The following is a 14,263-nucleotide window of genomic DNA, read 5'->3' on the forward strand; positions in this document are numbered from 1 at the left end:
GGCTTCTGCCGGGCATTGCCGCTTTCCGCTGCCCTGCTGGTGCCGGCCGAGAGGCCCGGCGGCCCCTGCTTTGACCCTCCCTGGTGGAGCAGACGGCTGGCCGCAGCCTCCCGCTCGTTCTCACAGGGTTAAAGCCGCTGTTTGCAAGCAACAACTGGGCCAGGTGGCCAAAGTTCAGTCCGGAGACCTCTGCTTGTCCAGCAGTCGCTGTGTCTGTTTCTGTCACGTCATGTAAGCAAAACAAAACAGGATTTCTGATACTGTCCCGGAGTTTGGGTTTCTCGGATTTCCATGTCGCCACCAAATTCGCTTTGCAACTGCAGGGCAGAGTTCATGCCTCACTTCGCACAGAATGTAGGTGGGAATTAGAAATTATGTATGACTGGAAGCTAGTCTCACTGTTGAATGGGCTAAAGTAGTTGTGTCCAGTGGTTGCAAAGGGGTTGGCTCCTTCCCCTGGTGCACACCCCGTCCAGGGGACCGGCTCCTGGAGGGCCGCCTCCCATACGCGGGCGGTGGCTGATCGTTGCCAGCGCCACCCTCCTGGAACCGTCCACTCATCTGTTTTCTGCTAGACCCAGGTGTGCAGGCTGGAACTGTCCTGCCTGTCTAGGGCCTGGCACCTGTGTTCAGGACGTGCCCGTCGGAGAAGGAGTCTCGAGGGCCCAGAATGTGGCTGGCTGTAAGCCCTCGTTCTCTTCCTTCGCTCTGTTCTTTTTCCAGTGCCACAGGGTCTTGATCAGTTAGCTTCAGGGTAAGTCTTGACCGCGCTTAGAGCCCGTCCTCCGGCTCAGTGACAGAGTGGCTGCCCCGGGTCTCTTGCCTCTCCGTGTAAACCTTAGACTCTGTTAGTCACCATCCCCGAAAGAACTCCGTGGAGTCTCCGTGGGGACTGGGGTGCAACAGTAGATGCAGCTGAGAGTAACCGACATCTCCCGTGCTGAGTCTGCCCGTGGGAGCGTGCACCGTAGCCCGCTCATTTAGTACTTTGACTCTGTCGGGGGCTTGTCCTTCTCCTGTAGGTCCTGCCTGCACTCTGGTAGGTTCATGCCTAGCCATTTTGGGTTTCGGGGGTGGTATATAAGTAGTAACATGTTTTTAATTCCATATCCCACCTGTTCATGTGCAGTATCTGCTTAACTTCGTAGGCGGTTGCTGGGTGCCGGAAGGTGCTGTGCACATACGCCACAATGTTTTGCCACCTGAGATCTGTGAGGAGGTAAGCTTCGCGCTCCAGCCTGTGATTAGTACTGGGAGTCTGCTATTCATGTGGCTAATTTGTTTGTCCTTATTTTTCTAATTCTAAAGTTACATTACGGTGGAAAGCAGGAGCCAAAAAAATGTATAGTAATCCATATGAGCAGCCAGGCTCGAAGAGTCCTCCCAGAGCGGAGGCGAGAACACCGTCTTTCAGAAGGTTCCTTGTCAGAGGCTCAACAGGGGAAAATGACTGAGTGCACCCTGGCACAGCTCACCTGATGATCTGTTCCAAATCTGGGGCACTACGTTGTCTTTTTTTTTAGAAATATTTATTAAATATTATTTATTATTTTTTCATTTAACTGGAGGGAGACATATTGGGGGGATGGTGGAAAAACAAGCCACCTGGTCTGGTACTTGAACCACGGTCAGCCAAGTGGAAGTCTAGCGCTTCAACCATCATGCCACTACTTGCCCCTCTTTTCTCTTTTTCTTTTTGGTATACACAACTGCCTTCTTGCCTCTGGGACCCGGCCCTGTTTCCTGGAGGGCCACAGTGAGCTCCTTCAGGTCTGTGAGCTCTGAGCTCAGACACTGGGATGGGAACTGCCTCAGGAGGAGCCGAGCCGCGGACAGCCTTGACCAGCTGGCTTGCTCCCTGAACTGGTAGACTCCTGTTTTAACCCTTAGCCTACAGCCTGTGCATTGGCTTTCTAGAATCTCACATGTCCAAAACAAAAGGCAGTCTGAGGGCCAGCAAGTAGCCGCAGATGGAGAATTGCTGTCGGTCCCACCCTTAGCCAGAGGTAGTTAAGGTGCTGGGCTCCCACACGTCTGACCACGGTTCGACTCCCAGATTTGTCGACTTGAAAATCACGCTGGGCACATGTGTGTGCATGCCCCAAATCATGAGAGGACAGTGAAGCAGAAGGGATTGTGGCGTGGCCTCCCCCTGGGGGACGGTGATTGCTCACCTTCCCTGTCCCCACACACCCTGTGGCAAAAAGGAACACAAAGTAAAAGGTGTTCTGAAAATATGTCCGTGCCGTCGGGTTTTTAGCAACCCTCCAGAAGCGACTTTATAATTCCTGCCGTGTTGAACGTGCAGGCCTCTCCCAGCCTCTGCGGCGCACTGTGCAGTGACCCCTTAGAACTTCTAGAAGGGAAAAGCGAAGCCATGACATTCCAGATCCAGTGTTGTAGAAGTGCTTCCCCAAGGTCACTGTCATTTGGATGTTAAAACTGTCTCTGCAGCACGCTCTCAAGCTGGTCACACCAGAACTTAGGAATGAGAATGTCGAGTTATCCAGTAGAGTAATTTTAGCATGCTAGGAAATGAACTAAAAGATACCTCCTGCGTCTTCTGCGTGTTATAATCCTCAGAATACTTTCCTGCAAAGGAAAAAATGATACGATTGGGTATTGAGATTTCCTTTTTATCGAAGAAGAAAATGAATTATACAGAAAAGTGTCATTTGCAGTGGCGTCAGTATTTCAAATGGAGTCTGAAAGGGACATTCTGTTATTATCTCTCATATTGCATCAGAGGAATTTGTAACCACTGTTCTGGGAAGCACTTGCTGCTCGGTAAAATCCACGTTTCAGAAAATTGGGACCAGCCGTTAGCGTAATGGCTGTGTCGCTGGACTCCCCTGTAGTCGACCACGGTTCAAGTCCTGGACCCAGTGGCTTAAACTCACGCCGGGCGCGTGCGCATGCATGCCCAAGATCCCAAGAGGAGAATGGATTGCGGCGTGACCATCCCCCTTGGGGGGTGATTTCTCACTTTCTGTCTCTGTCGCTTTCTGGCGAGCGCACGCGCCCTATAGCAAAAACCTCTCAGAAGAGAGAGAAAATCAGCACGTCTCTGTGGGGGTGCTGCGGTGTTTCACACACGCTGTCAACCGTGTCGCCCTCCGAGTGTCGGGGATCTGTGCGTGTCGGAGTAATCAGTGCACTGTCTTGAAAGGTTATGCCTGGAGAAGACGTTCCCATGCTGGCCCCTCTGCTCGAGGGCCCTGTCAGGGGCCCAGGCAGCCAACGCATTGAGGCCTTTCTATTTTGCGGTGCACCCCGATTTCTTCGGACAACACCCCAGAGAGAGGGTAAGCTTTTTGTGACCTTCCGTCTCCATTTCTGTTCAGTTTAGCGAGCTTTGATACATGTATACGGAGAATTCTGGAAGTTTGGCTTGTTCTGTCATGGTGATCAGTGTTTTCAGCCATTTTGGAGTACCAATGCCGGAAATTGAAAATGTAACTTATGTTTTGTGAAAACCCTTCTTGTTTTATGTAGACAACAAAGCTTGTCATATAAACTCTTCAGAGCTTTCTGTACCGTTTTTGGGGTAAAATTGAGGGTTTGGAGGGAGGTTAAGACTCATCCATCATGGTTGAAGGACGCTGCAGGAAGGTACGTTGGTGAACACGTGCTCTCGGCGCGCAGACCGACTTGAACAGGAACTTAGTACAACCACGGTTCAAGTCCTGGACCCAGTGGCTTAAACTCACGCCGGGCGCGTGCGCATGCATGCCCAAGATCCCAAGAGGAGAATGGATTGCGGCGTGACCATCCCCCTTGGGGGGTGATTTCTCACTTTCTGTCTCTGTCGCTTTCTGGCGAGCGCACGCGCCCTATAGCAAAAACCTCTCAGAAGAGAGAGAAAATCAGCACGTCTCTGTGGGGGTGCTGCGGTGTTTCACACACGCTGTCAACCGTGTCGCCCTCCGAGTGTCGGGGATCTGTGCGTGTCGGAGTAATCAGTGCACTGTCTTGAAAGGTTATGCCTGGAGAAGACGTTCCCATGCTGGCCCCTCTGCTCGAGGGCCCTGTCAGGGGCCCAGGCAGCCAACGCATTGAGGCCTTTCTATTTTGCGGTGCACCCCGATTTCTTCGGACAACACCCCAGAGAGAGGGTAAGCTTTTTGTGACCTTCCGTCTCCATTTCTGTTCAGTTTAGCGAGCTTTGATACATGTATACGGAGAATTCTGGAAGTTTGGCTTGTTCTGTCATGGTGATCAGTGTTTTCAGCCATTTTGGAGTACCAATGCCGGAAATTGAAAATGTAACTTATGTTTTGTGAAAACCCTTCTTGTTTTATGTAGACAACAAAGCTTGTCATATAAACTCTTCAGAGCTTTCTGTACCGTTTTTGGGGTAAAATTGAGGGTTTGGAGGGAGGTTAAGACTCATCCATCATGGTTGAAGGACGCTGCAGGAAGGTACGTTGGTGAACACGTGCTCTCGGCGCGCAGACCGACTTGAACAGGAACTTAGTACAAACCTCGGATGGCCAGTCCTTTTCACTTTTGTTATAGGGCACATGCGCTTGCCAGAGACAGAAGGGGCAAGGGGAAATCCTCCGGGAGCATGGCCACGCCGCCACTCCTTCTCCACCAGCTCCTCTCAGGAGTTTGGGCACACACGCACGTGCCTGCCTCTGAGTGCAGGACTCTAACCCATGCCATTGGCCATTTGGGATCCAGCACCGTGGCCCCCTGCCACCTGCTGGCCCAGCTGGCCAGAATGTTCAGCACCAGATAATCGGTTACAAAGCCCCCAGGTTGGAGTGATTTCATTGCTTCCTTTTACCTTCATTCACAGTGATACTTGGTCTAACATGAAAAGGAACTTCGACTCTGGAGAATTAACACTTTGGTTCTGGGGACCAGCAGTTGACATAATGGCTATGTTGCTGGACTCCCATGTAGTCGACCGCGGTTCGCGTCCCAGACCCGGTGGCTTAAAGTCATGCCAGGCACGTGTGCGTGTGTGCCCAAGATCCCGAGAGGAGAATGGAGGAGAAGGGATTGCGGTGTGGCCATCCCCCCTGGAGGGTGATTTCTCGCTTCCTGTCTCTCTGTCCCTCTCTGTCTGTCTGGTGAGCGCACACGCCCTATAGCAAAAACCTCTCATCAAAAAAATAATAATAGTTTAAAGTTTCTAACCTCACATGTATGGAAAACTCAAGCCTAGCAATAGCTGAATGTTTTCCATCTACCAGCGTTTCTTGGGTTTCAAGCTTATCAGTTTCACGAGAGAGGGGTGCCCTACAGTCGTCCGGCTGCAGCCCCCCTCCTCGCCACCAGCACAGGGCTCGGAGAGGACTCTGGGTCTCCACAGGCTGTCCCGTTGTAAATGCCCTTGATATTTTTTTCAGGAAGTCAATGAAAATTCTCTTAAGAGGTTAAGTGTCTACTTAGAAAACCTGCAGAAGCCAGGCTTCAAGTCTCTGAAGCCAACTCAGCTGACGTTCTACGTACGAGAGACAGACCAGAATTCCCCTGACGCCCAGGAGCCCTGCAGTGCTTCCGGTACGGCTTGGTTTTCCTGGCGTGGGCTTTGCAAACTGCATGGTGAACGTGGTCGTCAGTTTGACCTTGCTGGGATTCTTCGGAGTGGAGCTTTGGCGGTAGAAAAACAACCTAATTTAATTACTTATTTTTCTAGAGTTAGAGTCTGTTCCTAGCTGTGTGTGTTTAAATAAGCCATTTCTGAGTGTTTCAAGTTTGTTTTCATCTGTGTGGCTAAGCGTTCCTGCTTGACCCGTCTTGTTCAGTGGGTTTGCAGTAACCGTGCCCTCATGCATTTCTGACTGCCTGGCCGGTTGGTAGTATCTGCCCGGTGTAACTCGGTGCTGTTCAGTGAAGGGCACTTGCCCAAGACCGCGGGGTAGCGTGGAGGGCTGGAGCCCGGCCTCTGCCCCGCAGCCTTCCGCCGCTGCTGACCCGGATCTGCGCGCTCAGCCATCTTCATGCGTGTCGCCCTGCGTCAGCCATCACCCTGCCCTCCTGAAAGTCTCGGACAGACGCTCCGTACAGCCCTGTCATTTCCCTAAATGTCCTCGTTTTGGTGATCCTTGAGGCAATGCATTTGTTTTTAGAACGAGCTCGGAAGAGTTTATAGATTTACCAAGAGCTTCCTGTGAGTTACGGCCAGAACAGTGAGAAAACGCACTATTAGTTTTAGAAGACTTATTTCTCCCATGAGCGAGAGAGAGAGAGAGAGCGAGCGATGAAGACAGCACCCCTCCCCCGGGTCCTGATGCCCCGGCCCACCGCAGCCCCAGCCAGCCCGGATCACGGGCATGCGCGTGCCTAGCGTGTTCAGGCAGGTCTCCAGGCTCGAACCAGAACATTCCTGCCTGGGTCAGCCCCACAGAGCCACACGTGCTGTGCTGCACTGCTGTCCAGCCCCGGAAAGCACACCACAAGTTTTTTTTGAAACTGCTCGGACCTCCTGACCAGAGGAGAAGCTTGATCTTGAAAGAGCCCCGGAGGGTCTCCTCCCCGTAGGGTGTGTTGAAACGGCCTCCTGCCCAGGGTCTCAGAGCCGCGCGTCTGATGGTGTGCCTCCTCCTCTGTCCATGAGTGCAGGGGATCGGGAGGCACAGATCCTTCCTTGGACTTACAGTTTCGTTAGAAGCAGCCCTTGTCCTTCATTACTCGGAGAAAGCCGGTCCCCAGCCATGTGGGAAGGCGCGTGGTGAAGAGCACTGTAACTGCAATAATAAGCAGTACCCGTGGTTCGCGTCCCAAGCGGCAGTCCTGCTGGAAAGTGTAGTCGCTTCTCTCATCCATCACGGTGTGCCCGGCTCAGCCACAAAGTCTCCAAGTCTCCCACACTGCAGGGACATGGCTACTAGTGTAGGACCAAATATTCATAAATAGTTTCTAGTAAATAAGTGTGTTTATTACTCGGCAACAAGGCTAGGAATCGGAGAGTAGCCTACTTATGCACAACAGTCTACTTAGGTTTCATGATTTCTCCAGAACAGACGGGATTTAGAGAGGCAAATTATATCCTCCACAGTTTATAAAATAAAAATATTATCATTAGTCTGTTTTTATGTGTTTGGGAGAGTCAGGCCCATTTCTACAGCGATATCTGCTGTTTCCACTACGACATCAGCTCTAGGAGCACATGCAGGCACAGTCAGGGTCACCAAGCTGGGACGACATTCCGCATTTACAGACCACGCAGTAGGCGCACTCACCTTTGACAGTATTGCTGCTACTTATTTGTCGCTATGATGAAGATTGTCATTCTGAAAAAAAGATGCAACATCGTAATTTTTTTTTTTTAGAGAAATTTTTGCTATAGGGCACATGTGCTCACTGGAGAGACAGAGACCCAGAGACAGAAAGCGAGAAATCACCCCTAGGGGGATGGCCACACCACAATCCCTTCTCCACTCTCTTCTCAGAACCTTTGGGCATGCATGTATACACACCGGCGTGATTAAGCCACCGGGTCCAGGACTCGAACCGTGGTGTACTACGTGGGAGTCCAGAGACATAGCCATTACACCATCTGTTGGTTGCACATTTCAACTTTTTTACAGTGGTTTAATTTGTTTGTTGAAGTTACTTATTCCTTCTATGAGCGAGAGATAGCACCCAACAGGGTCCCCGTGACTACGTCATTAGCGTTTCACTGATGACCGAGACGACTCGTCAGATGTTTCCCAGTGATTTTTCTTTATCGAAATTTCATGCATCGTTGTGCAGGTGTGTTAATTTGCCAGTGTGCATGTGAACTCGCCAGAGAGAGAGACAGAGAGGAAAAGTGGGAAAGCATCCCCATGGGGGTGTCACCACAGTCCCTTCTCTATTTCCCTCTCCTTTGGAATTTTGGGCACACACGCCTGTGTACAGGTCACCAGGTTCGGGACTCAGACCACACTACTAGCCACGTGGGGTGGCCACCTTCACCACCACACCACCACCTGGCCACATTATTAGTATGCTGAAATTCTTAAAGGCCATGAGAACCAGCAGTTAGCGTAATGGCTGTGTCGCTGGACTCCCACATAGTTGACCGCGGTTCACGTCCCAGACCCGGTGGCTTAAAACTCACGCCGGGCGCGTGTGCGTGCGTGCCCAAGATCCCGAGAGGAGAATGGAGAAGGGATTGCAGCGTGGCCATCCCCCCTGGGAGGTGATTTCTCGCTTTCTGTCTCTCTGTCTTCTCTGTCTGTCTGGCGAGCGCACGCGCCCTATAGCAAAAACCTCTCAAAAAAAAAAAAAAAGAAAGAAAGAAATTCTTCAAGGCCTTAATTATTTCTTTAGTTCCACGGGTTTTTGTTTGGTTGCTTGGTTGGGATTTTTTGGTGGCGCATGAGGAGATAAGTATTTTTAGAAATAAATGTTAGGACCAGCAGTTAGCGTAATGGCTATGTCGCTGTACTCTCATGTAGTCAACCACGGTTCAAGTCCCGGACCTGGTGGTTTAAACTCACCCCTGGCGCATGTGGATGCGTGCCCAAGATCCCGAGAGGAGAATGGAGAAGAAGGGATTGTGGTGTGGCTATTCCCCCTGGGGGGCGATTTCTCACTTTCTGTCTGTCTGTCTGTCTCTCTGTCTGTTTGGCGAGCGCACGCGCCCTATAGCAAAAACCTCTCCAAAAAAGAAAGAGAGAGACATGTTAAAACACGCAGGAATCCTCGGGCCTTCTGTGAGTTAATGTTAAACAGCGGTAGCTCGCCCTGGCGGGTTCACTGCACCATTCCTTAAACACGAGACAGGCGACGGCAGAGCTTAACCTGGAGAGGGAGCGAGCGTGGCAGGTCTGAGCAATAGGCCCCTCCGTGGTAGAAATGGCAACGGTGATCCAGGAGCTGAGAAGTAGCCAGTACCCGTATGAGAAGGCCAGCCTCGTATTCAAGAGCACACTGAGGTAATTAGACCCTCCGTTTGTGCATGATGGTGCCACAGGTGGTGAGTGCATTCCATCCATGTTGGACGGAGAAGCTCACGTGGCCTCTGCAGGATAGCCAGGCGGTGGCGGAGGCCAGGGCAGGCGGTGTGGTGCAGGCTGCAGCCTTTACGTTGGGTGACACAGGCCGTCAGTGAACTGGTGGAGACAGACCTGCCCCGACCCAGCTGTCCCCAGCTCTGCAGGGCTGAAGTCTGCCTCCCCGTCCCTGCCCACGGCCGGCCTGGTCCTCCGGCTGCTCTGGCTTCACTCTCAGCCGCTGAGCCATATGCACCAACCTTGTGGTGAACCCAGAGCAGCCGGAGTGCTCTCAGTGCACGTGGGGCCTGAGCGGCTGCGTGGTCGACCGCACGTCTGCATCGGCTTACTGGGGCGGGCACGGCAGACGAGGGCAGCACCCGAGCTGTCGTCCCCACCCGGGCTGTTGCACGGCCAGCCTCACCAGAGAGCGGTAGCTGCTAGAAGGAACGAGGCTGATGCACATGGATGCGGGGAAGGGGCACCGAGGTTAAGTGGCAAAAGCAATTTACAGGGTCTACAGGTAGCTGGGTGATTAAGGTACTGCATTCTCAGGTGGCTGACCGCAGTTCAAGTCCCAGATCCAGCAACTTGCAGATCAGGAATGTCTATGGGAAAGCTATGTAAATTCAGCTCCTAATCCCCAGCAGAGACAAACCCGAACCGGTACACTAAAATCAGATTGTGAATCAGTAACTCCTGAACAATCCGAGAATTCTAAACGGCTCCTGGAAACGTTGGGTCAGGTGGCTAAGGAAGTATGAGACGGTCCCTAACATTTAAGAGCAAGTTCAGAATGGATTTCTGTGACCACTTGGACCGCTGTCACGTGAAGTCTCCCCCTCCCTCCTTCCCTCCTCCTCCCCTCAGGGCTGCGAAGGGTCTGTGGCGAACACCTGCCTGCAGCGGGCTGTTCCTGTCTCTGAAGGGACCAGACATCGGGCCTTAAGTGGCAAAAGCAATTTACAGGGTCTACAGGTAGCTGGGTGATTAAGGTACTGCATTCTCAGGTGGCTGACCGCAGTTCAAGTCCCAGATCCAGCAACTTGCAGATCAGGAATGTCTATGGGAAAGCTATGTAAATTCAGCTCCTAATCCCCAGCAGAGACAAACCCGAACCGGTACACTAAAATCAGATTGTGAATCAGTAACTCCTGAACAATCCGAGAATTCTAAACGGCTCCTGGAAACGTTGGGTCAGGTGGCTAAGGAAGTATGAGACGGTCCCTAACATTTAAGAGCAAGTTCAGAATGGATTTCTGTGACCACTTGGACCGCTGTCACGTGAAGTCTCCCCCTCCCTCCTTCCCTCCTCCTCCCCTCAGGGCTGTGAAGGGTCTGTGGCGAACACCTGCCTGCAGCGGGCTGTTCCTGTCTCTGAAGAGACCAGACCTCGGGTCTGGGTTGGGAATAAGGCCACATCCTTCCCAGGCCGGCTCAGGAGGGGAGCTGAGGGTTAAGGGCGTGCGTGAGGGTGAAAACCGTGGCACATTCTGTGAAGGGACCTCGCTTGTGTGGCAACGTGGACGACGGGGCAGGAGCGTGGCTTGTTTGGGGACAGGGTGTTTTAAGACTTTGACTTCATAATTGTTGAATGGGAAAGTATCTCTGAGCCAAGCTGGTAACGGCCTGTCCTCCCTGGGGTTGTGTTCTCTAGGACTCCGGGCAGTCCGAGTGACCTTGCACACCAGGGACCTGCTAAGCACAGTGTTGTGTATCCTCAACTCCTGCAGCTTGCCTGTCGAGCACCTCCAGAGCGTGAGCACCGCTGTGCACCCCCAACCTCGCAAGGGAACGAGGAGGGCGCCCGACAGGCCCATCAAGTGGGACAGGTCTTACTACGCCTTCACCGGCTTCAAGGACCCCGACGCAGACCTCGAACAAGTCTCAAGGGTGGAAACGACCCTGATGTACGTGCAGGTCCTTACCGACCTAACCTGTCGTCTTTAGCTCGTGTTTCACATTCAAGTCTTAGTGTTCTAGGAAAAGTAGCCCTACGAGTGTAGGTAAGCAGGAACCATTATGCAAATGAGAATTTGTGTTTTTGAATGTGGCCTGAATATTCCAAACTGTGTTTAATTTTTTAATCTTTCGAGACCAAACATGCTTAAGAGTGTTTGGTTTTGTTCAAGTTTTAAAATTCCATTCACGTGACCCTGGTATATGGAGAAAGGCTGCACTTAAGACTATAAAAAGTTTTAAAGCTTCTTCAAAGGTTTTAAAGCTTCACAGAAAGGTGTGAGGCATTTCTAACGGAGAGTCAGTGGCACTGTACCGTGGTACGATCATCCACACAGAAAGTACATGGGGACAGCACGATAGAGTACCAGAGGAGCGAGGTGGTGGCATGGCAGTTAGAGCGGCTGCATCCCACGTGGCCGACTATGCGGTTCGAGTCCTGGACCCGGCAGCTTCGGAAACACCCTGGTGCGTGAGCACACTCAAAGTCCCGAGAAGAGAATGGAGGAGAAAGGATTGCAGCGTGGCCATCCCCCCAGAGGGTGCTCTCACTCTCCCTCTCTCTCCCTCTCTGTCTCTCTCTGGCAACACACCCTCTAGAAAACTTAAAAAGAAGAAGAATTCCCATTCTAGAAACCCAGTGACAAGGTTTAAGTGATTAAAATTTGTTTTTTTATATACAGAAGAAGTTGTAAGTATTGAGTCGTCAGAAAAATCATGGCATATTTTAGTATGTTCTTCTGTGCAAAAATGCATCATGACTTTTCCGATGACCCGGAAGGACATGGTTTGACAGGTGCTGTTCATTCTCCAGGCAACCCGGGTATTTAAAAGGGCAGGCCTGGCAGAAGTAGAGGTTTAATTGCAAACTCAGTTGACTGTCGCGGCTGCTCAAGGGGATGCTTGTCTTTAATGACAAATGTTTATGTTCTAGTTAGTGTTGCCAAGTGTTTACCGTGTGTCTCTTTCTAGAACCTGGTTAGATAACAATGGAAAAAGTGCTATTAAAAAGCTGAGGAACAGTTTACCGCTGAGAAGAGAACTAGATCGTTTGAAAGAGGAGCTGTCTCATCAGTTGCAACTGGCAGACATCAGGTAATAAAGATGGAAGAGCCAGTTTAAAACTTAAACATGAATTGGGGCCAGCAGGTGGTGTGGTGGTTAAGGTGCTGGACTCCCACATGGCTGACCATGGTTCAAGTCCCAGCCCAGGCGGCCTGCTTTCTCACTTTCTCTCTCTCTCTCTCTCTCTCTCTCTCTCTCTCTCTTTCTCTCTCTCTCTCTCTGTGTCTTTCTCTGGTCAAATTAAAATAAAATGAATGAACAAAATTAAATAAAAATAATTCTTAAAAAAAAGTTAAAAAGAAATTAAGCATGAATCCCCCTCTGGTAAGCTTCCTAGCAGCTAAAATTTTGCATCTTTAACTTTATTCTGATAACTGACTTTGCTCAGCTGTGAACATCATCATTTTTTCCCACCAAACCCCACCCCCAAACTATCAATTCCTTGTTTAAAATATTTAAGTAAAGTTTGTTTAAGTACTTGTATTTCTGACATACTTTGATTTTTTTTTTTTCTTTGCCATAGGGCAGGTGCACTTGCCAGAGTGAGAGAGAAGAGGAAATTGAGAAGTCACCTCTCTGGTGGGATGGCCATGCCACAATCCCTTCTCCTCCTTCTGTCCCTAGGATTTGGGGCACACACGCACACATGCCCAATGTGATTTTTAAGCCACCAGGTCCAGGATTCAAACTGTGGTCAGCCACGTGGGAGTCCAGCGCCTTCACCACCACGCCACCTGCTGGCCCCAGTGTTGAACTCTCTTATATGATGACTTAGTTAAAAGCTATTTGTGACATACATAACATACAAAAGAAAGCACGCCTTCATTCATGCGGGGTCGGGCGGGAAGGGGAACATGGGTGCTGTGCTCCTGTGTGCACCACTTCCTGGTTACGTGTCCGTGAATTGGAGACGATGGCTGTGTAAACTGAAGATGGAGGGCCAGCTGCTGGCATGGCAGTTAAGGCAACTGGATCCCACGTGGCCAACTATGTGGTTCAAGTCCTAGACCAGTCGTTTGAGAAAACACTAGATGGGTGTGCCCAAAATCCCAAAAGAAGGGAGAGAGCGAGAAAGGTCCCCTCCCCATGGCCTGTGATCTCTCTCTGTCTCTCTGGAGAGCGTACACACTATTTCTAAAGAAAAACTGAGGGATAGACAAGGAAGGGTCGGGGGCTCGTCCCAGGACTCGCATGCTAGAGCCCTGAACCGCCGCCGGCCCCAGGTGTAGATACCCGGTTACTTTTGCCGTAGCCTGATTTGTGGTTTCCAGTCCGTGTTATCAAGACTTGTCGTTCCCTGGAAGCAGCGGCCATCAGGCTCCGTGGGAGCAGCTCTTCCCTGTGCTGATACCTTGCTTCCGGTTGGACTTAACCTCTTCTGGGGTATCCCAGCCACTGTTCACTGAGACCATTCACATCCAAGCAGGGCCTGTAGACATGCACTTGTGTGGGACATTGGAATTGATGTTATATAAGGGGCTTGAAAAAGTTCGTGGAAAACCCGTTATGAAAAACTACACACGGATCTCAACAAGTTTCCGCGGCAATTTAAACTCCTACTCTGCTAGGGACTAGCCAGGTCTAGTTTAAGGCACTCAGAGAGAGAAGGCATCGGTTTGAAAAGAGCCCTATCAAAGCGACACAGACTATGCTAAAATCGAAGCAAGAGCAAACACCCACCTGGCGGTGCGGCTTGGGGAGAAGGTGACATCATCGCTGGGTCAGGAAAGGCTTATGCAGACAGTGCCCAGAGAAATCGGCCGTTCACAGATGAATAACTTCCTTTAAGGAGGGTTGAGATGATGTTGCAGAAGACACGCACATCAGTCTGGAAAATTCCATCTCGTTCACGCCCTGATTAACAGTGAGAACAAGAGCCCACCACACAAACATCTTGCTTTTCTTTTCCCCACGTTTATAAGCAAATTCGTGTGCGTGAAGATGTTTTCAAGTATAAATTTATAAAGATCCACTAAGAGGGTCAAAAGCACGTGGTGGTTAAGGTGTTCGATTCCACATAGCTGACCCCAGTTCGAGTTCCAGACCTGGTGGCTTGAGAGTCACACCAGACGTGCCCAAGTGTGCCCAAGTCCCAGGAGGAGAATGGAGAAGGGATTGCAGCATGGCCATTCCCCGGGGGTGATTTCTCGTTTCTCTTCTCACTGTCTCTATCTGTCTGTGGTGAGCACACGTGCCCTATGGCAAAAAATCTTTTTTTTTAAATTTTATTTATTCATTTATTTATTTTAATTCGACCAGAGAGAGAGAGAGAGGGAAAGTGAGAAAGCAAGCCACCACGTCTG

General features: G+C 50.8%; 1 protein-coding gene across 3 annotated transcripts in view; it reads left to right on the plus strand.

The window, feature by feature from the left end:
* Positions 1-6: 6 nt before the first annotated feature.
* Positions 7-14,263, plus strand: part of TCAIM (T cell activation inhibitor, mitochondrial) — a 28,325-nt gene continuing 14,068 nt past the window's right edge. Inside the window, exons 1-6 of one of the 3 annotated variants that reach the window (XM_006169764.3) lie at positions 7-231; positions 1,149-1,219; positions 3,170-3,305; positions 5,361-5,514; positions 10,594-10,846; positions 11,868-11,990. In XM_006169764.3, the coding sequence (XP_006169826.1) occupies positions 1,191-1,219; positions 3,170-3,305; positions 5,361-5,514; positions 10,594-10,846; positions 11,868-11,990 (695 nt within the window). In that variant the 5' untranslated portion in view covers positions 7-231; positions 1,149-1,190. Of the gene's footprint in view, positions 232-252; positions 355-1,148; positions 1,220-3,169; positions 3,306-5,360; positions 5,515-10,593; positions 10,847-11,867; positions 11,991-14,263 lie in introns of those variants that run through there. The other 2 variants (XM_006169763.3, XM_006169765.3) reach the window with 2 other exon arrangements.

The sequence above is a fragment of the Tupaia chinensis genome, unplaced genomic scaffold, assembly GCF_000334495.1.
Source record: "Tupaia chinensis unplaced genomic scaffold, TupChi_1.0 Scaffold147500_1, whole genome shotgun sequence".
Classification (NCBI taxonomy): Eukaryota; Metazoa; Chordata; class Mammalia; order Scandentia; family Tupaiidae; genus Tupaia; species Tupaia belangeri.